Source organism: Orcinus orca, chromosome 10 (genome assembly GCF_937001465.1).
Source record: "Orcinus orca chromosome 10, mOrcOrc1.1, whole genome shotgun sequence".
Taxonomy (NCBI): domain Eukaryota; kingdom Metazoa; phylum Chordata; class Mammalia; order Artiodactyla; family Delphinidae; genus Orcinus; species Orcinus orca.
In genome coordinates this window covers 92300361-92322268 of record NC_064568.1, presented here as the reverse complement: position 1 = coordinate 92322268, position 21908 = coordinate 92300361, and the positions used below count along the sequence as shown (strand labels likewise).

General features: G+C 42.8%; 1 protein-coding gene across 1 annotated transcript in view; it reads right to left on the bottom strand.

Moving 5' to 3' along the window:
• Positions 1 to 21908, bottom strand: part of KIF13A (kinesin family member 13A) — a 212921-nt gene that overhangs the window by 8577 nt on the left and 182436 nt on the right. The window contains 16 exon segments of the mRNA XM_049716351.1: positions 755 to 859; positions 1376 to 1527; positions 3242 to 3347; positions 4413 to 4460; positions 6235 to 6308; positions 7279 to 7435; positions 7584 to 7676; positions 8389 to 8565; positions 9064 to 9188; positions 10556 to 10611; positions 11423 to 11549; positions 13289 to 13388; positions 15018 to 15056; positions 18551 to 18697; positions 18884 to 19016; positions 20055 to 20206. Of these exon segments, the coding sequence (XP_049572308.1) occupies positions 755 to 859; positions 1376 to 1527; positions 3242 to 3347; positions 4413 to 4460; positions 6235 to 6308; positions 7279 to 7435; positions 7584 to 7676; positions 8389 to 8565; positions 9064 to 9188; positions 10556 to 10611; positions 11423 to 11549; positions 13289 to 13388; positions 15018 to 15056; positions 18551 to 18697; positions 18884 to 19016; positions 20055 to 20206 (1791 nt within the window).

Below are 21908 nucleotides of genomic sequence, written 5' to 3'. Positions count from 1 at the left end.
TTCCAGGCATGGGAATACACACTTGCATTTTTGAACTGAGGTATCGCTTATGATCCCAAGTGCCTGGTACATAGTGTTTTAAAAACTCTCCAATTTGAAATGTGAAAACCCAGTGCTAGGGAATGAGGCTTTTCAGGTAGAGTTTCAACCTACCAGTGGTAAAATACAGGTAAGCCCTCCTGAAAGCAGGACTGACACCGAGGGAGCTGGAATCTAGTTTGCCAGCAAATTAAAAGAGGCTACCTGAGAGGTACAGATGATGAGGATGGGCAGTGATGGATGGTGGAGAGGCTACAAACTACAGGGTAATCTTGACAATAGCATCAGGCAACACAAAAAAAGCTCTCAAACACCCACAGCTAAACGAAAGAATACTTACTCCAAGTAAGTGCAATTCCTCTATGTAGATTAACTTCAGAATCTGGGCAATATGCACAGGCTCATTAGAAAGATTCATTATTAGTTAAAGTGATCTCTGTGTTACGCTTTTTAAAGATAAGAATCATTAAAAGTGGCTTTTTCCTTTACACTAAGCAAAATAATAATAAGTAAATAAATAGAAGGAACACTTAGAAAAATCACAGGTCACGGCCACAACCATGCAAAATTTCATTACCGATGATCACGTGTTTTAAAAAAAAAAGCCAAGACTCAATACAGATCTTAATTTCTTCTTAAGTATTTGGATGACTGTCTGTGAAAGGGCCTTAAACCCACCACCAGGCAATAGGACAGAAATGGTTCCAGGACTTACAATCTTCTTCCCACGTTTGCTATTGTGTTCTACAGGCATGCTGCTGCCATTGCTTCCCGAGGGCACAATGCAGCCAGGGTTATGTGCCTGAGGTGGAGACATGCTCTGCAAAGGTTAAGACACACAGATGCATCACACACAGAAGACAACGACGGCCGACATACACGTTAAGTACGTGCACGTTAGAAAAGCAATGCAAACACTTGTATTACACGTGAGTAGTGCAGCCAACAACTGTGCAGGCTTGAGTCAAACTACTGATGAAATCTGACAAGACTACACAAATTCTATGGCAAATAGCATAACCAAATTTATCAAATCAAAAAAAAATGCCTTTCATATTTTCAAAACACCTAGGAGACATCTCTTTCTCACTTGAAATAAATACTCTGAAAAAAGCCATAAACACAAAGAAAACAACAGCAGTAACAACAAACAAAACACTCTACCATGACCCTGTGTGCTTGAGAAAGAGATGTTTACTCCAGAACAGGAACCATGGGGTGATAACCCACACATGTCAACACGTGGCATCTGACTTTGTTAATGCACAGCGTTCCTTCTCCACAGGCATAACACGTCCATTCTATTGTACATGGTACAGACAAGTCAAGCATTTACCTCCTGGCTTAGAAGAGGCCTTGCTTCAAGCGCCATCCTTTTCTTATGCTCTTCTTTTACAGGCATTAAGGGCTTGAAAAACTTTGGCGGCTGAGGTGAGAATGCTTTAAAAGGGCTGACTGTTAAGGCATGAGGATTCTCTGACGTACAACCTGGGGAAGACAAAAGGCATGGGTTGACGGGCACAGGGCACTTTAACCAACACACAAGAAGCGAGGCAGTGACCAAGCCAGAGGAATATCTGGCGTAACAAAGAGATTAGTATGTGAGTACAGTTGACCCTTGAACATCTCAGGTTTGAACTGCGTGGGTCCACTTAGATGCTGTTCATGCTATGCTTTCTGAATGAAATGCTCTCTCTGCTTTTCTTTTTTCTCAATAAATCTACAGTCGGCACTCCATGGTCTCGGGGTGTTTTGGTATACACGGGGGCTCCTGGAACCAGTCCCCCGTGGATGCTCAGAGATGACTGTACTTGGCTGAGCATAAAACGGAGGTAGGCAAAAATGCAGATGTATCTACAAAGTTACAAAGAGTCATCAAAGGGCTGGACGGCAGCAAAGAAATCAGAAACCAAATTTTCCACCTTCTTTTCAAGATCCAGCTTAAGAATCACTTAACCGACCAATTTCAACTCACGCTGATTTTCTTTTCTTAAAAACTTTTTATTTATTTGTTTGTTTATTTATTTATGGCTGCGTTGGGTCTTTGTTGCTGCGTGTGGGCTTTCTCTAGTTGCGGCAAGCGGGGGCTTCTCTTGTGCAGAGCACGGGCTCTAGGCGCACGGGCTTCAGTAGTTGTGGCACGCAGGCTCATCAATTGTGGCTCACGGGCTCTAGAGCACAGGCTCAGTAGTTGTGGCGCATGGGCTTAGCTGCTCTGCGGCATGTGGGATCTTCCCGGACCAGGGCTCGAACCCGTGTCCTCTGCACTGGCAGGCGGATTCCCAACCACTGCGCCACCAGGGAAGCCCCCATGCTGATTCTCTCTCTGAATTCTCAGAGCCCTTATAATCTATACATGCATTTTGGCATTTTATCATTTCCTAACTTATTATTTTCTATGTACGTGTCCACAGTTGGATTTTAAGATCTCGGCATCTGTCTCTGCATATAGCAAGGACAGGCTCAATACATACCCAATGAGTGAGCACTGTGTAAGTCTTCTTGCAAGTCACTTTTCCCTCAAGCCACCCTGCTCCATATGACTAAGAAGGACGATTCTTCTTTCTTGCTTTTACTCGTTTCTTACCTTTTTGGGCTTCTCTTTCTCCTTCTATATTTTCTCCTCAATTCACTGGTACAATGGCACACAGTAGGTAAAATATAAGGGATAAGTAAGGTAACAGAGCCGATTTACATATCCTAAGAATGCTGTTCCCTTCAGGGCATTGGGAGATTATATATTATATTTAGGTAATAATGTTGTCATCAAATTCATTTCTGGTATCAGTTTTGAAATTTCCTTAGGGACCAGAGACATGTTCTCCTAAAACATACTTTGATTCCAGCACAAAAACATGACGGAGGTGGATATTCTTTTGGTAAAGAATGAAATCTAACCATAACGTAATAAGATATGTGTGTCTCAAAACTGACTTCAAAATCAGGAAATGATACATGAAATGTGATTTGAAAATTACAAGTGTTGCACAAAAAGCCTATTATTAATTGGATGATATAATGTATACAAAGCAAAACAAAAAAGTGAACAGGATATGTTCTATTCAAGAAGACAGTTTTGGATCATCTAGCAAACTAGAATTTCAGTTTCCTACCATATTATATGTCATCTATAAAAAAATTTCCCCCCATGCCTTTCCTAAGAAATTATAAAGAAATAACATGGAAAAAATCTCACTACTACCTTCTTTACTCCTTCGAGGTGAATCCCTGGGCAAAGTTCCATAACACGATACATCCTGGTAACTGGGGCTGTAGTCAGACATGTCTAACTGGTTCTCTGGCCAACCCTACAAGGTAGAAACATGGGTTAACCGTAATTAAGTCCCTCTAAAATGAGAAATGGGGACTTCCCTGGTGGTCCAGTGGTTAAGACTCTGCACTCCCAATGCAGGGGATACAGGTTTGATGCCTGGTCAGGGAACTAAGATCCCATGTGCCAGGCAGTGCGCCAAAAAGAGAGAGAGAGAGAGAGAGAGAGAGAGAAATGAAGCCTGATTTGAGGGTTGTTTTCTATTTTTTAATGGCAGTATGTACTCTTCATTCATTTTTATTATTAAATAGATCTAACATGTAGAAAAGTACTGAACAATATGACAAGTGCTATCATACCCAAGGTATACCTGGAGTGAATAAATAAAGACCAAACAACAACACTTTTGAGAGTAAAACAGTTCCACTGATATTTTTCCTGGGTAGTAGGCATAAGCTTGAACTTCCCCAGGCAAACCTGGTGGTACGATTACTCTACATATACTTGAGATTTAAAAGTTCCAAGCTGGCATAAGATATTGGTATAGTAAAGGGAGAAACCTCCTCCTTTATATCATATAAACTTAGTTAATCCTACTCCAACTTCTCAGGAGATGTCTATCTCCAAGGACAAGATTTTAAACTTCTTGAAGACATAATCTGTGTTTATACTTTTTGAATCATCTACTGTCCCTAGAATAGTAATTTACATACAATATATGTTAAAGAAATATTTGAATATCACTGTAAAATGTCCTTAATTTCAAGGTCCTAATTTTCCGCATTTGAAATAATTTTGATTTTGCTGTGGTGGATGTAATACCTTCTTAAGTCATTTAGAGTTAGACCCATAAACACACAGATATTTATTCAATTATGTGTCAGATGATCCTGATATGGACGGTGTCATGCTAAGTAACAATGTAACACTCAGAGTGCACAGCAATTTCACATCAAGTATTTGAACTTGGAAATGGACATGTAGAGACAATGATCTGCATCAGGTTAAGGTGGGAAGTCCAGAGATTTTAAAAACACCAATATATCCTAACTTTCCAGACTCAGATTCTACTAATAACCTGGCCATGCCCACGGGTACACACCTTATCATCGTCGTCAAAGCCAGAAAGGTCTGGTCGACTAGAAGAGACCTGTAAGGGATGAATGGTTTTATCAATGTGGTTTATATATTTAACGTAACTAACTAAATAAAATATCACACATACAGTTGAAGGCTGTTACGACCTTCTCCTTCCCTCTTTCTTTCTTCTAATATTTATTATTTCCTTATTTATTTGAATTTATTATAATTCTGCTCTAATATTTATCATTACCCTCTTTAAAAATATTCTGATTTTCTTTTTCTAACTTAAAATATTTTTATCCATAAATATTTCTTTATGAATCTCTAAAAGATAAGAAATTCCTACTCCCTTTTAAAACCATAATACCATTATCACATCTTAAAAAAATTAAGTGATTCCTAAATAGCATCAGATATCCCATTAGTGGTCAAATGTCTATAAACATTATCACAGTTAATTTTGAATCAGGATCAAGATAGTTAATGTACTGCAACTGGATGATATATCTTGTAAGTCATTTTTAATTTACGAGCTTTCCCTTTTCTCTAGATCATTTTTTTCCTGTAACGTTTCCCACAGTCTGGATTTTGTTAAATGAATCCCTGTGGTATCACTTAACATTTTCCTCTGTCCCCTGTAAATATTAGTAATTAGATCTACAGTCTTGACCACACTTAGGTTCAATTTTTTGGGGGAGGTAGAATACTTCATAGGTGGTCTTTCCTTACTTTTAAAGATATATGTTTTCCTCATTATTTTTAATTAATATTTTAATAACATTTATAATATAAGATCTATAAATTTCCTAACAATAGCTCTAGCTCTTTCATTTTCTCTACCATCTAGTATTCTGCAGTATAAATGGAATAACAGGAAACTTAGGGCCAAGGATTTCCCTCTAAGTACCACTTTAACTGCATCCCTCAACTGTTGATATACGTACCATTTTTTATGATCATTCAGTTCTAAATACATCCTAATTTCCATTATGATCTCTTCTTTGATGCCTAAATTAATTAGAAGACTTTTTTCAATTTACAACTATATGAGTCTCCTATTATCAATTTTAAGAACTGAACTGTGGTCAGAAGTAATCTGCATGAAAGTGATTGTAGGGATTTGCTTTTCGGACTACTGTTAAGACAGCTTTCATAAACGTTTACTGTGTGTTTAATCATTATCCGACAATTCTTGAGAACGGGAAGGCAAGTAACAGTTTTCCTTGAGAGGATCTGACTTTCTCTCTGCTGCTCCTGGGAAGAGGCTACTTTGCAGTGGTCCGCGTACTGCTCTGTCCTTTCTTCCCATGACAACGCTCCCCTCCACTGGACGTAGCTTCTGTCAGTTGGATTTCCTCTATGGAATGGTTGAGGAAGGTAATCAAAATAAAGACCAGGCGCTATGGAAGGGTCTCTACGGAGGAGTCTGGTGCCCTATCACCCTGATGGGCAGCACAGTAAGATCCACTGGGGCAGCTAGAAGGGGGTATGTAGACAGACTCAAAAGCAGCACTCAGCAGCTCTGCCAGCAGGATTTCTACCTGACTCGACCATCCCTAAACCAACTACATTCTATTTACATCTCAAAAAACGTCTTTCAAGGACATAACTTTATGGAGAGAAATTTGCAAGATTCCACTAAGAGCCCAGGCACGTGACCCGTAAGGGCTCTCTGGAAGCTTCGCTAGAAAAGAGGAGCGGGCCTGGCACCTTGGGATGCCCACACTGGTGCCGAATGTTCTATCCCCACCTGTAAACCCCGACCGGAGGTCCCCTGACTTGCTGCACCCCAAACCCTGAGATGCGTCACGCGGGCGGCAGCCCCTCGCGGGCGAGCTCACATTATGAACATTTGGTGTGCTGAGGCTTCGCCGCAGGTGCCGAGCTTTGGTGGAAAGCGCTTCTTTGACCGTGACTGCCTGCAAATTTGAAAAGGACATTTATTTTTCTTCCTCTGATGACAAAAGTAATATATGTTTATTGCGGAGGATTTAGAAAGTATAGAAATAAAGATCATTTCAATCCTGCACTCCCTCTCCCCCCATATTTACAAAACTGTAATCGTATTGTATCCTTTTTTTTTTTTTTTTGCTTAATTTATCAAAAGCATTCCTCATAACTAAAACCAGGAAAACTTCAGAACTAAAGACATTTATGTTGTGGACTTTTATATAGGTGGGCAGAGAAAACATGGATGAAATACCACTAACTATATATCTCACTTGGGAAATTACAATCAACTTTTTTATGCTGCTTGTGTTTCACTCGTGCAGCAGTTTAGGTGGGACTAAAGGAAGATTCTTCTGACAAACGCCAATCTTAGTCCTCTTGTTGTTCAAAGCACACTTTCCATAACTTCAGCTACTGCCTCGATTGAATGACATCTCCTGTGCAGTTCCACTACCTAGTGGATAATTTTCACCTGAATATCCTGCTTTTGCCACAGAAGTTAATCTGGGTCCAAAAATTAGGGAGAGAATATGTGGTTAAGCACGTGGGCTTTGGAGTCAAGCTTTCTGGGTTTACATCCAACTTTGTACCCCTTCTTAGCTGGGTCACCTTGGGCAGGTTGGCTAACTTCTGTCAGCCTCAGTTTTCTCATTTACAAATGGGAATTATGACAGTATTTACCTTGCGGGGTTATCTTGAAGATTAAATGAAATAATGTATCAATATTACTTAGGCGGTATTCAATAAAAGGTAGTCATTTGAATTTGTGTTACTATTTTGTCAAAGTAACTATTTTGTCTAATGAGAGGGCTACTCTCTACCAGTTTTTCTTCTCTGATAGATTGAGAAAGAAGGTGTTTGGGAAATACATTCATCTTTGTCCATTTGGGGTGAAGGCTGGTGATCTCACCCTCTGGTCCAGATGCTGCAGTTACTTGCCTGCCGGAGCCGTTCCAGGCTCAGGATGTTCTCCACCTGCAGCACGCCTCGCGTATACTTCTCGATGTACGTCTCCCCGTCTGCTGTGCCTTCGTTCTCACTCCTCGCTGCCAGGAGAGCCAGAGTCTCCCGGTCCTCAATCTCCTCTGTTGCCTAACGAGACAAGAAGGCAATTAGAATACTTTTACCTGAACAACGTTTTTCTCAAAACGTGGTGAGAAAATGATTTAAAAGTTTTGAGATTTAACGCATTCTCCAATACTCACATTTTGCTATTTTTTAAAAGTAATACATACTTTACCTTTGGTATGTTGGATACTATTTCATAGGTTACACCACAGGAATAAAATATATTCTTCAGTGATATTCTCCTCTTTAAACTCTGGGTGAAACTCTGGTAGAAAAGGAAAGCTGAATTAAGCGATGTGGAAAACAGAAGTTATTTAGTATTTTACAAATTGTAACAGCATCATCAATTACTACGTTTTTGATATACACACAACACTTAGTAAAACAGAAAAAAAACTGAATGGAAAAATCCTTGTCTCCAATCCTGAAGGACAATAACGTCCAGCTGTTATTTAGGGATCAGACTGCAGGATTTGCAGCCGATCCAGGGTTTTTCTGTGGTTGCTCCTTTTTCCCACTTGCCGTCTTTCTACTTGATCTTGTCAGGGTTTAATGAATCTATCCTGGCACAGTCAGAAGTCAACTCAGAGGGTAAGTTTTGCTGACAGCACCTCTGAGATGAGATCGGGGGAAGCACTAGGATAGAGATTTATTTGGAGCCTACCTTTGTCCTGGTTTTGTCACTAACCCTCTTGGACCAGGCGCTTAACCTTTTTCAAACAATAAAATGTCATAACTCCACTGCCTCCTAAGATTATGGGCCACAAATCGGTCAAGGTGGAAAAGTCCTTTGGTGGATGACATTTACCCCTGCTATCCTCATACCCTGTTATCTTGGATAAATGAGAATCAGATTATAACCTGGTAGCGATTTGCACAGCCACTGTATTAACACCCCAAAACACTACTTTGTGATAGAGAGAAGGAAAAAACTCTGTGCTCATGTATGAAACGGCACAATCGGGCCCCGTTACTACCTGTTTGTTGTAAATATTGGCTGCAATCCGTTTCCGTAACACCAGCTCCATAGCAGCCGGGTGGCTGAGCTGGACTGTGGTCTTCACTATCAGGTAAATCCGTTCATTTTGTGGGGTGACCCTATTCAAGTGAACGGAGTCATGCACCGAGGAGTCCCAGGAGGCTGTGGCTGAAACCTAGGGATGGGGGAAGGATGGGGACATGGAAACAAGACAACTCAGGTGGAGCAGTTTTATGTCATGCACTAGAAAGAAAATAAATGCCACTCTACGTTGAATCACAGAGGTTTTTCCTCGCCTTTTTAAAAAAGATATTTATTTATTATTTATTTTGGCTGCGAGGAGGGGTCTTAGTTGCAGCATGCGGGATCTTTAGTTGCAGCACGCGGGATCTTTAGCTGTGGCACATGGGCTTCTTAGTTGCGGCATGCATGCGGGATCTAGTTCCCCAACCAGGTATCGAACCCAGGCCCCCTGCATTGGAAGCACGGAGTCTTACCCACTGGACCACCAGGTAAGTCCCTCCTTGCCTTTTTGACAACACACACATTCTATTTTTTAAAGTTCCCAGTCCTCTTTCCCAAAGTCCAGACCACAGCAGTTTAATGGGCAGAGAGGCCCACAGGCATGTGCATTAATCTGAAGCCCTTTAAGAGATTCTTAAAGGTCAGTTACCTCCTCATCACTGTGCTTTATGATGGGCAGGTAGAAAAACTGGCTGCCATGCTCCTTGGGGAGGATGGAGTTCACGCCCGATGCATGGGGGCCCACAAGCTGCTCATTGGCACTGAGGTCATCCGCTGACCAAGTCCAGGGCACAGAAGCAAAAGTGGGGGAAACAGATTTTTTAAGCAAGCATCCAAAATTTTTAAATATGCTTTTTACAGATGAAGTTTACATGTAATGCAATTTTATTGAGTTTTTCATTCCTGCAGTTGAAACAGCAACTCCACTAACTACAACAGCTTCTATCCTTTACAGAAACAACTCCAGGAGCCAAAAAGGTGCCTTTGTGACTCTCCTATAAATGGACTGAATATATTCTATATGTAGTCCTGGGAGCAAATATTTTCACTACATAAACACACCTTAGAATTTTGCTGCTTTCTGTCAATTCCTCCTTTAACGTAGTGTTAAGTTTGTGGTCCTACTTACATAACTTACACTAAATTAGAGATGTGAGTGGTTATCGCTTCTCGGCCTTTTGGCTCAGATCAAGTGTAGAGATTTGGACGGTTAAATTATCAATTTAGAAACAAAGTTCTGAGCACTTGGGAGAAATGTGAAGCCCATCTTTTTCCAATGTCCTACCCAGTGTAGGATTCACCCTTCACAAATCTCTGTATATAGTCATCCAGTCTTTGCTTGTATAATGGAGAACCTCCAATAATGGGGAACTCACCACTTCATGAGGCAACGGTCTATTTCTAGGCTTTTAAAAAAACTGTTCATATGAAGAGCCAAAGCCAACCTCCTGTGTCTTCCATTCATCCATTACTGGTCTTCCCTCCAGAAGACAGGTTTTCAGGCTGTGCTTTGAGGATCCCAGGGGCCCTGCAGAAAGGCCTGCCAGAGCCTGCCCATCCCCAAACTCAGCAACTCTGCTTCCGTATTCCACACATGGGGTTCCATTCACAAGTTCATACTGAAAATGGATTTTACTGCTAAAACACATTGAAAACCCTTGTTCTGTATTCGCCCAGGTTCAATCTAATTTCTACAGTAAAGGACAACCCTTCATGCAGGGTTACAGATGATCGTGTTCTAGAAACAAAACAAATGGGGGTGGGGTGGGGAGCAAAGGGCACCAGTCAGAAATGCAGATTCCTGGGCACCTGCAATGCATAAAGATTCAGATCTCTAAGGGTGATTACCTTCTCAAGTAATTTCCATGTCCATTACTGTTTCAGAGCAATAACTGCTCTCATGCCTTTGTATGCAATTCTCAATCTCTCAAGTGCTGTCTTTTTAAGAATAAATTTCCACATCTGTCTTCTAGTGATTCGACATGTCATGGCTTTATATATTTGGTTGGAGTAAAAATGTCACCTAAATATGGCATGTGCGTGATTAGGCAAGTGATTTAATGATCAAAATACTGCAGGTCTGATTAGATTACAAACCTAATGCAATGTGATAAGCCTTGGAATGTCAGGTTCAAACTTACCGTTCAAATCAAGGAAGAGAACAGGTATGTGGGTTTCCATTCCAGGTGGTGGGATCCTAAATTTAATAACAATATTTAATCATAACAAAATATGTGTTTTACATCTTGTTAAATAACCAAACACGACAGAGGCATGAAAGCAGAAGAGAACCACTGTGGAGTCAGATACAGGTTCTACAAATGAGATATTTTCACAGATCTTGTCACCCTTCTTAACACAAATCATGGGAATTATGTGACTTATATAAAGAACTATAGTCATATGAATTACATGTAATTAATTGAAACACAGATTATTTGAAGCCTTTCTGAGAATAATTCTAGTGATGGGAAGAAGGGTTAGAGGAGGAACAGGGGACAGGATCGATTTGCCTCCAGAGCCCAGGATCCCATGCTGTTTCTTCTGGGCATTAGGACTGACTGATCAATCCATTGACTGACTGATCATTGTGGATGTAGTGCTTAAGTGCTGACTCTCTGTTGAGTCAAAATAAACAGGCAGGAGGGCAAATAAGAAGACATATTTTCTGCCCTTTTCAAGTATGCTCTGGAAACACCCTTCTTTCGACCCAAGATATGAGAATGTCTGGAGATCAGGTAATCATGTCCAAGGTGCTCATGCCAAGGGCTGGAGGGCTGTCTGTCTGACTCCTGGCCAGTGATAAGTGCTCGCTGGCTTCCTGTGAGTGGAAGATGGTTGCAGTGGGCAAGAAGAAGACGGAGGGGAGTACTAGGGCTGGGTGGCCCTTCCCTGGACAGCTCACAGTACTTAACATTTTCTGTGACAGTCCTGGCAGGTCACTTGCATGACCCGCCACAGACCACGGCACCATCGTCAGGCCTGCCCAGAAGGAAGGGCGGACTCACCAGTCGGCAGGCGCCCCGGGGATCCCGCTGCCTGGCGCAGGCACCAGCACGGCATTCCTCTCCTCCGTCAGCCCCACCCACTGCTCCACCAGACGGGCTTCCCGCTCTACGTCGTCCTCTGTCTTCTCTGTGGGACAAAACGAGGGCATGAGCGCCAAGAGGGAGAAAGGACAGTTTCTAAATTTAAATCTATTTGCACTCAGTGGTACCCACAGGTGCCTTAAACATCCACGGTGTCCCAAATAGGGAATTGAGGCTTTGAAGTTTAAGACGGAGCACCTAGACAAGCTCAGAGAGGCTAGGACACTAGCCTAACAGATCATAAACCCAGGAAGAGTGGAAAGAGCGTTGGAACAGGGATTAGAAGACTTGGGTTATTTTTCTAGTTCTGTAATTTTGGAAGGTCCTTCAACAGATGAGTCTTAGCTTCCTAATTTGTCAAATAGGGTTAATACAAGTCATGTCTACTTCACGCACCTGTCAGAAGGATCAAGTGCAATAATGGATGTGACATTGCTTTATAAAACCACACATCATTTTGTAAGGATAGAGGATTAAAAAACACCATATATTGCACTCTGCAAAACTAACTTGTTTTCCTTCATGCTCGTTATGAAAGGGATTTTATTTGATCTATTTTGCAATCCTCTTAGCCTAGTTCAACTCTGGAGTTACCTGGGCATAGGCAAAGTGAGTTTTCATTAGCAGGTTGAGTACACACATACACACACTGAGGCCAAGAGCAGAACGCGGAGGCAAGATGTTTTATTGGGGAAGGACTTTCGCCGACTTCTGCATGAAGCAGATTCACATTCAGAACATGTCCTTCGGTGGAGAACCAACCACACTGAGTGAATCGTTCACTCAGGATGAGAAACCGGGGTTTTATTTTTAACTCATTTTTACTTATTTATTTTTGGCCGTGATGGGTCTTCATTGAGCTGCATGGCCTTCTCATTGCAGTGGCTTCTCTTGTTGTGGAGCACAGGCTCTAGGTGCGCGGGCTCAGTAGTTGTGGCACACGGGCTTAGTTGCTCTGCGGCATGTGGGATCTTCCCGGACCAGGGCTCGAACCTGTGTCCCCTGTATTGGCAGGCGGATTCTCAACCACTGCATCACCAGGGAAGCCTGAAACCAGGGTTTTAAGAGCAGATTTCTGCTCTAGAATCCAAGTGGCCATTGCCAGCGTAAGCAAACTGAATCCTCGGAGCTGGGTGGTGGCGAGTGGACCTGCAGGCCAGCTTCAGGCCACCCAGAAGGAGCCAAGAGCATGGCTACCGCCCAATGGTAGCCACAGCCCACCTGCCAAGTGTCGTGGCTTCACAAGTGACCCTTTAGCTGCTGTCAGTCCCAGGTTCTGAGCCTGGAACACCTCATGGGGAGATGTCGATATTGATGGCATTTGCATTCATCAAAACAAAATCTGAATTTAACGTTTAATGTCAGTTAACTCAAGTAATGAAACATTACTTTCAAATTCAGAGCCTGCTTAAACACTGTACACTAATGATTCACTAATATCTATAACTGTCATGGGGTCAAAAAGCTAAGACACAGCAGTCCAGCTAAGGGAGGAAAACAGCCTACCACTACTGTCTAGAAGTGAGAAAACTACTCCCAGCCAAGAGTTTAATCTCACATACCTTTTTTTTTTTTTTTTTTTTTTGCGGTACGTGGGCCTCTCACCGTTGTGGCCTCTCCCTTTGCGGAGCACAGGCTCTGGACGCGCAGGCCCAGCGGCCATGGCTCACGGGCCCAGCCGCTCCGCGGCACGTGGGATCCTCCCGGACCGGGGCACGAACCCGCGTCCCCTGCATCGGCAGGCGGACTCCCAACCACTGCGCCACCAGGGGAGCCCTCACATACCTTTTTTATTGCTGACTTTTTTAATCTGTTCATCTAGGTATTCTCGCCGTTTAATGAGGGCATCAGACCACCTCTCTCTCACACAGTTTAAGTCTTCTTCCTGGCATCAGGGAGGGAAAACATTTTCTTGTAGAGTGCAGATAACTATTTCTTTTTTAAAAAAAAAAAAAGATGTTTAAATTGATTAGGAAACTTTTCATTAGGAAAGGCCATTGAACATTGCCGTGTGATTAATATGCAAGAAAGCAAAGAGCCCTCAGGAACACTGCATGCTGATTGAGGATCCCATGACTCAGAAATCAGAGCCCCTGGATTTCCAAAAAGATAATTATACTTAAAAGCAAGAGAAGCTCAAACTACACCAGCTGTTGGATGAGTCTTATATGGTATGGGCGTGCATGTATGTAAGTTGTAGCTATTTGTTTGAAGGGTTTGTGATTCTAAGCAGAAGGACACCAGAAACACAGCCCGAATCACAAAGCAGCAAATGGAATGGAAAACGACAGGCATTTTCATCATTCAGAGCTCGATGGCTGGATAAGATGTATTTTCTGAAAGGCAAAGAATAGATCAGTGGAGAACTTTTCAAACTTGCTGCAAAGGTTTTACCTCCAACCGCTACCATGAGGCTAACCGAAAACTTCCCATGCAAGAAGCCAACATGCAGTCAGCCATGCTGAGAACTCCCAGAAGCAGCCGCTGGACTCAACTGTGAACCACGTGGCAGCAAGCGCACAGACAGCCACAGGACGTTAGTTAATGGCGTTGCTGAGATCCAAGGGGATACTGGTATCTCCCCTACCATGTGTTTTTACTTGTTTGTTTTCTTTCTTAGTAAAATTATGAGGTGGGAAAGCCACCTACCAATTCTATTCAGGATGCTCTTTGACTTGCCTAATTCCAGCCTAACCCTTAAGACGTTACGTTAAGAGCAGACACCTGAGAACTTCTGAGGCTTTACCTACAATGGACCCACATTTTGCTTATAGGAAGGCACACCAGGAAAACATGCTTTTAAAATTTATGTAGAGAATCAGTACAAAGACTGGGAACCAACCCAGAAAAGTTCATCTTGGTTTGGCACCTTGACCATTACTGTTATCCCACGTTCCATGGACAGTAGGCCAGTCAGCCCTGACTAGGTAAAACTTCACGTTTGCACATATTTTTTCTCCCCTAGATTTCCAAAAAGAGATTAAAGCTCAGAGCTAAATTCTCCAGGTTATGAATAAGATTGGCCTTAAAGAGAGAAGAAAACTGGCTAAACAAAGCCATGGGCTTAAAATGTCGTCAGTTTTCCTAACCGGCAAAAGTCTTTAAAGATACAATGGCACGTTAGAACAGTACTACTCTCTTAGATGTAAGGAGCTAACTGCAGGTTCACATAGGAAAGACAGGTCTACTTAAAGGTTATGGATGATAACTACAGTTCTTAAGATCACCAATTTAATACAGCGAGAGTGGTCTTATTTAGAAAGGCTTCACGAGCCAGCAATTTGAGATGGCGTAGCAGAAGTGCAGCATCTGCTTATAAATTGTGAACTGACGGGGAAATCTATGGAAATAGTATTGTATCCCTGATTACACTGAAAGCAAATCAAAAGCGAGTGGAAAATGCCTATTCTTGCGCTCCGGTCCTCCCTTCCTCCTCCCTGCCCTCGGCTTTGCGAATGCTGGCCATTAGCAGCAGCTGTGCCCCATGCCACAGGATTGACAGCAGCAGGAATACCTGATAACTATCCATATCATCACCATCCTCATCATCTCTCTGGGAGGGAAAAAATAAACACAAAGGACATGCATTTTTTTTTTTCTCAAACAGCACATAAGGAAAATAAGTTTTTAAGCTTAACACACACATTACAATGGATAGCACACACAACATCGGCATCATAAAACATTTAACCGAATCTCAAAAAGCGGATGTAATTCACTTGTCTATAATTACTTAAAGAATTTAAGATTTAATTTTTTTCTTTAATAGAGAAAGCAGTCATTTAAAAATGGGAACGCTCTCAGATTCTCTTAGCTGGGGGTTGGATACAACCCCGCCGGGTCAGGCCTTATGGCACTGTTATGCAAACAGTCGCTATTTGTTTCTGGGTGAGCTATTTGACTGAGATTTAGAATGGGCAGAACTAGATAGAAAGGACTTGAGGGAGTCTCTTGGTCCACCTCCTGGTTTTAGCTGTGAGGCAGCTAAGGCCTGAAGGATGAAATGACTGAAACCAAGGTTCACACAGATAGTGGCAGGGTCAGGACTGGAGGCCAGGTCTGCGCCCTTGTCCCTGCACCACACCACTGTCACTGTGAAATCATCACAGGGGAAGACCCACCGGGAAGCTAAGACTCCACGTACAGTCAGCCCTCCTTATCTGCAGGTTCCACATCTGCAGATTCAACCAACCACAGAACTTTCCTGATTGGAGGGCCGAGTGTACTAGGCCATTTTATATAAGAGATTTGAACATTCTCAGATTTTAGTATCCAGGTGGGGGAGGGTTCTGGAACCAATCCCCCCAGATACCGAGGGAAGACTGTAGAAGGTTCTGTATACTGTACCACCGCAGTAAGAGCACAGCCCACTATTTTGAATACATGGCTCTATCATTATCCACTGTTGGATATGTCAGTATCCATGCCAATCAGGTGAGAAAAATCAGAACTGTCCTAAACCCATGGCAACATTTTACAATAATTACATAAACTAAGCATTTTGGCAAAACATTTGCAAAACAAAATCATCGTGTGGGAAAAAAAAAAAGTGTTTTAGTTGAGACAATTTTCCTTAGAAACAAGAATAAAGAGGGAACTCCCTGGCGGTCCAGTGGTTGGGACTCTGTGCTCTCACTGCCGAGGGCCTGGGTTCAATCCTTAGTCGGGGAACTAAAATCCCACAAGCTGTGCAGCCAAAAAAAGAAAAAAAGAAAGAAACAAGAATAAAGAAATCCCCATTTGTAGAGAATATCCATCTCTATGGAGGCAGGTTCTACTCAAAATGAATACTGGGTCATGTAACAACCTTCTTTCATTTTTCTATGGCTATTGGAGGGTTAATATTAAAAAAGGAACTGGAGTGGCCTAGTCAGACAAAAGACAAACTTTTTTTTCAAATGCCTTAAAAAATATAATTACATTATTTTCATATCTAAGTATACTTCAAAATATACTGCCTTTTAAAAGTGCTTTAAAAATACCGTTAAGATTATTCTCTGTGTAGACTTTAAAATAAACTTTAGTTTTAGTTTGGTAACCATCATTTTCATTTGGGTAACTCTAACTTCAGTAGTAAGCCCACTACTGAAATAATTTTTCTCAAATTAATTCCTCCTATTAATGAATAAAATACAAACAGCTCTAATTTATCATTATCTTTTAAACTAAGAAGATACTTCTATTCATCAAAAACTAGCTTGAGCTTTCATGATGTAGAACTGTTGTGACATCAGCATATTCTGGACTGGCTCAAGCTACTGCATCAAAATAATTCTTTTTTTTTTTTTTGCGGTACGCGGGCCTCTCACTGTTGTGGCCTCTCCCGTCGCGGAGCACAGGCTCCGGACGCGCAGGCTCAGCGGCCATGGCTCACGGGCCCAGCCGCTCCGTGGCATGTGGGATCTTCCCGGACCGGGGCACGAACCTGCGTCCCCTGCATTGGCAGGCGGACTCTCAACCACTGTGCCACCAGGGAAGCCCACATCAAAATAATTCTGAAGTACTATGTCAACAACAAAAATGGTACTGGACATGACCTTGAGCATGGCAGCAAAGAAAAATAAAAGCTTTAAAACAGTCACAGTTTAAATTTGCATGACAGATACTATAAGAAGAGCATTCAGCACTGGGGGAAGGCAGATATTTGAGAGCTCAAATTTTGACAAAAATCAGTTTTAACTCAAGAGGTATAGCTGTTTTTAAAAGTGCAAATGATCAATCCTTGCAATGTTCATCAAATAGGAATAGTCAGCCAGTTGGTGATCCATGTTCATAATGATCCATGATCCAGGTCATAATTCACACACACAGATTCAAAATTTTATCTAAGATCAGAGATTTATTAAGCCACAAAATTTTATGGCAGAAAGGGACCTCAGAGAATTATTACGTCTACCTCATCATTTCAGAGGAAAGAAAAGGGGAACTCGAAGTTTAAATTACTCAGTTAAGTCAAACAAAACTTAAGAACCCAGGTCTCCTCACTCCAAGTCTGTGCTCTTTCTACCAGGCCCTGCAGTTGCTCCCGGGGCCGATGGCCAAGTGGGGGACAACCCAACTTCCCTTCCACATACAGCGAAAAGTCTGGTGGAGAAGCCTCCCTGGAAACAGCAGACTCCAGCCTCACAACTCCATTCATACTCTTCCCAGGCTTTGAGTCGGAGGCAGTTCTGGCCTGGGATGAGGAAGGCAGTGTCTGACACAGCTGTGCCTGCCTTACGGCCCAACAGTCCAAGCCAATGTTTCAGTAAAGTCTTTGCTGCCATGAAGCCAAAAGGAAACTGAGATGGAAGATGAACCCTTCTCAAGATAGGCTGGGCTTACGCCCAGACTCTACAGAGAAAAGTTTTCTCCCCATCATGACAGGGAGTGTGTTCCCCCTCGTGTGTGGCAGTGAGAGAACCTGAATTCAATGGTCTGATTCTTCCCAGTCCCTAATTACATCTGATAGTAAAGTGGGGACTTGGTGAGGCACATGCGTTCTTTCAGGCCCCTGGGGACAAGTTCCTGATCTTACAGTTTATTGTGACTGGTAAATAAGATGAATTCTTAGCTGGTTCCATCTTTTAATTTTTTTTTTAAGTGAGAAAAGAAGGTTTAGCAAAAGGAGATTTAGTGAACAAAAATGATCATGAGGACAACTTTCAATTAAAAAGTAAAGCTTTCAGAGAGCTGGTTAAGTATGCCAGTGTATGGGGGCAACTTTCTATTAATAAAAGTGGATCAGGCCAAAGCCAGCAATATCAAACACCCAACATAATTTGGGCCAGATATAAAATAAATCCTGCCTAAAGTAAATGAGCACTGTAGCACTGATGTGTGTTTATAAATAAAATTATTACTAATCGGCACTAAGCCAACACAGTAATTTAAACCTAGCAAAAAGGCAACGGACGGAAATATGGATGGGGTGGCGGAGGCCAATACGTGCTTAAGGCAAGGAGTTCAGTTATATTCCTGAACAGGTCTCCATCACAGATCACTGACCACCTTCATTCTACACTAACCAATCTTTGTTAAATACTGTTTGCAATCTGTTGGTCTCACCTGGTAACTGTCCAGCCCTCTCTGGAGCTTGGTGGACCTGGCGGTCACACAGCCAATGGAGATGGACAAGATAGCTTCGACCATGAGTGGCAGTGTCCCAGAACGCTGGACAGGCTTCACTGTGACTTGCACTCTCCGGGAATGACCCTGCAGGGGCGGGGGTGTGATGTGGAAATGGGGGCCAGGAATGGGGATGGGGAGGGATAGATGGGGGAAGAGGATCAAGGACGGGGAAAGAATTAGGGAACAGAGAGGCAAATAACTAGAAAATTCCAGAAACTGTAAGAGTGGGACAGGGAGAAAACACGAAACAAGCAAAGACAAACCTAGTACCTGTCTGAGTTGAAAGACACCCCCTGTGTTGACATCTTTTGCCTGGTGAAGCTCCACAGCGGCATACTCCCCCAGCTCATTCAGCTCTAGTATGGAGATCCACATCTCTATTCTGCGAGTAACCTCGTTCCACCTGCAGAAACACGTTCCAACCAACGACCATGTCACTGTCCGGGACATTATTAGCAACAGGAAGAAGGCCCCAGTCCCTGAGCACTTACTGTCCGTGAGGCACTGTGCTATGTGTGTCACATGGATATTCTCTTGTTCAACACTCAACACAATCCTGTGGTATGGGCTCTTTTCATTTATTTTATTGATATATACCTTATATGCAGTGAACTGTCCCGATCTCAGGCGCAGACTTGGAGGGATGGTGACAAATGCATACACCTGTGCATACACCCGGCCATCACCACAGCAGGTCTGCTCAGGCCCCTTCCCACTCAATCCCCACACCACCTGCAGCAGCTGTGTAACCTCACAGACTAGTTTTACCTGCTCTAGAATTTCATAGAGATGGAATCATGCGGTATGGTACTCTTCTAGGTCTGGCTCCTTTGATTCAGGACAATGTTTGTGCGATTCATCCACAATATGTAAGAGTGGGACAGAGTCCTTTTTTATTGTTGAGTAATATTCTATTATATGACTAATAACGCAATTTGTTTATCAAACATTCTCACACTGAAGGACATCGGGTTGTTTACAGTTTGGGGGATATCATGAATAGAACTGCCATAAACATTCATGTACCAGGCTGCTTATGGACTTATGTTTTCATTTTTCTTGGGTAAATACCTAGGAGTGGGATTGCTGGGCCACGGAAGAGGCAAATGGTCAACTTTAAAAGAAGATACCCTTCTGTTTTCTTCTATAAGCTTTATAGTTTTATCTTTTACATTTAAAGTCATGCTCCATCTCAAATTAAGTGTTGTGTCTCCTGTGAATTAAGATCAAGGTTGTTTTCTTCCATAAAGGTACACAGATGTTTCAGTCTCATTTGTTGAAAAGACTTTCCTTTCCCCATCGAATTTTTCCAGGGCCTGGTAGTTCCTTTCACCATTCCCATTCACAAAGGAGGAAACAGGCTCAGAGAGTCCTTATTCTTCAACCATTGTCCAAGGGTGAGCCTTGACCCTGCGTCTAAAGCCCTCAGCCAAGCACAAACCTGTCATGCAACGTTCTTGTCTTAGCATGAAGGGAATCGACTTCCCAGACAGAGCTGCCGTTCCCGGTGCACCGGTGGCCCCACACTTCGATGGCCAATGCTCCATCTGAAATGAACTCCAGGAATTCTTCCGTTACACTCACCACGTAGTCCTGGGATACGCGGGGGAGAGGAAGGGGTGACAGGAGTTAGGCAGAAAGGAATCTGTGAAATTTCCTTTTTAACTTTCAGCTGTATACAGAGTCATTTCAGAGCACACTAGCCTGATCCCAACCTTAAAACCATCGCTGCTGTTTCACAGAAAACCGCAAAGAAACCAGAATATTAGATGGGAAGTGATATTCTGAGGTAAGTTAACTGAACTCCTTTTTTTTTTTTTTTTTTGCGGTGTGTGGGCCTCTCACTGTTGTGGCCTCTCCCGTTGCGGAGCACAGGCTCCGGACGTGCAGGCTCAGCGGCCGTGGCTCACGGGCCCAGCCGCTCCGCGGCACGTGGGATCTTCCCGGACCGGGGCACGAACCCGTGTCCCCTGCATCGGCAGGTGGACTCTCAATCACTGCGCCACCAGGGAAGCCCTGAACTCCTTTCTTTAATAAATGAGGACACTGAGGAAAGCAGCAGCCCCACATCGCACTGCTTGTTGGCTGCAGAGCTGAATCTGTCCTCCCTTCCTCCTGGTTCACTCTCTTTTCCCTGGGACCACTTTGACTTTCAGACAAAACAGACCAATCAGCACAGCAAAAAAAAAAAAAAAAAAGGGAACTTCTGATTGTTCCTTGCTATGGCTTAGAAGACCAAAACACAATTAAATTTTATACGATTATCTCCAAGATTCTGCACTCTTACTCTTAAACCCTCCCACTCCAACTCTTTGTTGTGAAATACAAACAGATGAGCATGAGGAAACGGGTGCTGAATAGACGGAGCAGGGAGGCATCACCTGGAACAAAGTAGCAGGCAAGGAACCATGCGGACTTCCTTCCCATTAGCGGAATCTCAGGTGACTCTAATTTCTCAAAAGGGCTGCGCTGTATTGGTTTAACCTTATACTACCTAACTTCTTATTTTATTTGGAGACAGAGCCAGAATTTTAAAAGGAAAATAAACTTCATGACCAATTAGCACAAACTACGCATTTTAGAGGTTAAAAAAAACCCCAAAAAGACCCCAAGGTTGGGCTTCCCTGGTGGCGCAGTGGTTGAGAGTCCGCCTGCCGATGCACGGGACGCGGGTTCGTGCCCCAGTCCGGGAAGATCCCACATGTCGCGGAGTGGCTGGGCCCGTGAGCCATGGCCGCTAAGCCTGTGTGTCCGGAGCCTGTGCTCCGCAACGGGAGAGGCCACAGCAGTGAGAGGCCCGCGTACCGCACAAAAAAACCCCCCAAAAACCCAAGGTCACACAGCGAGTCCAAAGCCTCTGAGACTAGCATCTATTAAACCAGTTGTTAACTAGGATGTACTTAAAATCCAGGTTTCATCCTTCTAAATAAGCAGCTTTTTGGATCCAAAGAAAGATGGGGAATATTTAAAAGAGTATTCAGAGAACCATAACGACAACAACAACAACAAAAGATTAATAAAGAATTGAGAAACAGACTTGGTGAATACAGGTAAAAATAAAAAGTGGGCTATTCTCATCAAAATAAAGACTTGACAGGGGACTTCCCTGGCAGTCCTGTGGTTAAGACTTCACCTTCCAATGCAGGGGGTGCGGGTCCGATCCCTGGTCGGGGAGCTAAGATCCCACATGTCTTGGGGCCAAAAAACCAAAACATAAAACAGAAGCAATATTGTAATAAATTCAATAAAGACTTTAAGAATGGTCCACATCAAAAAAGATCTTTAAAAAACAAAT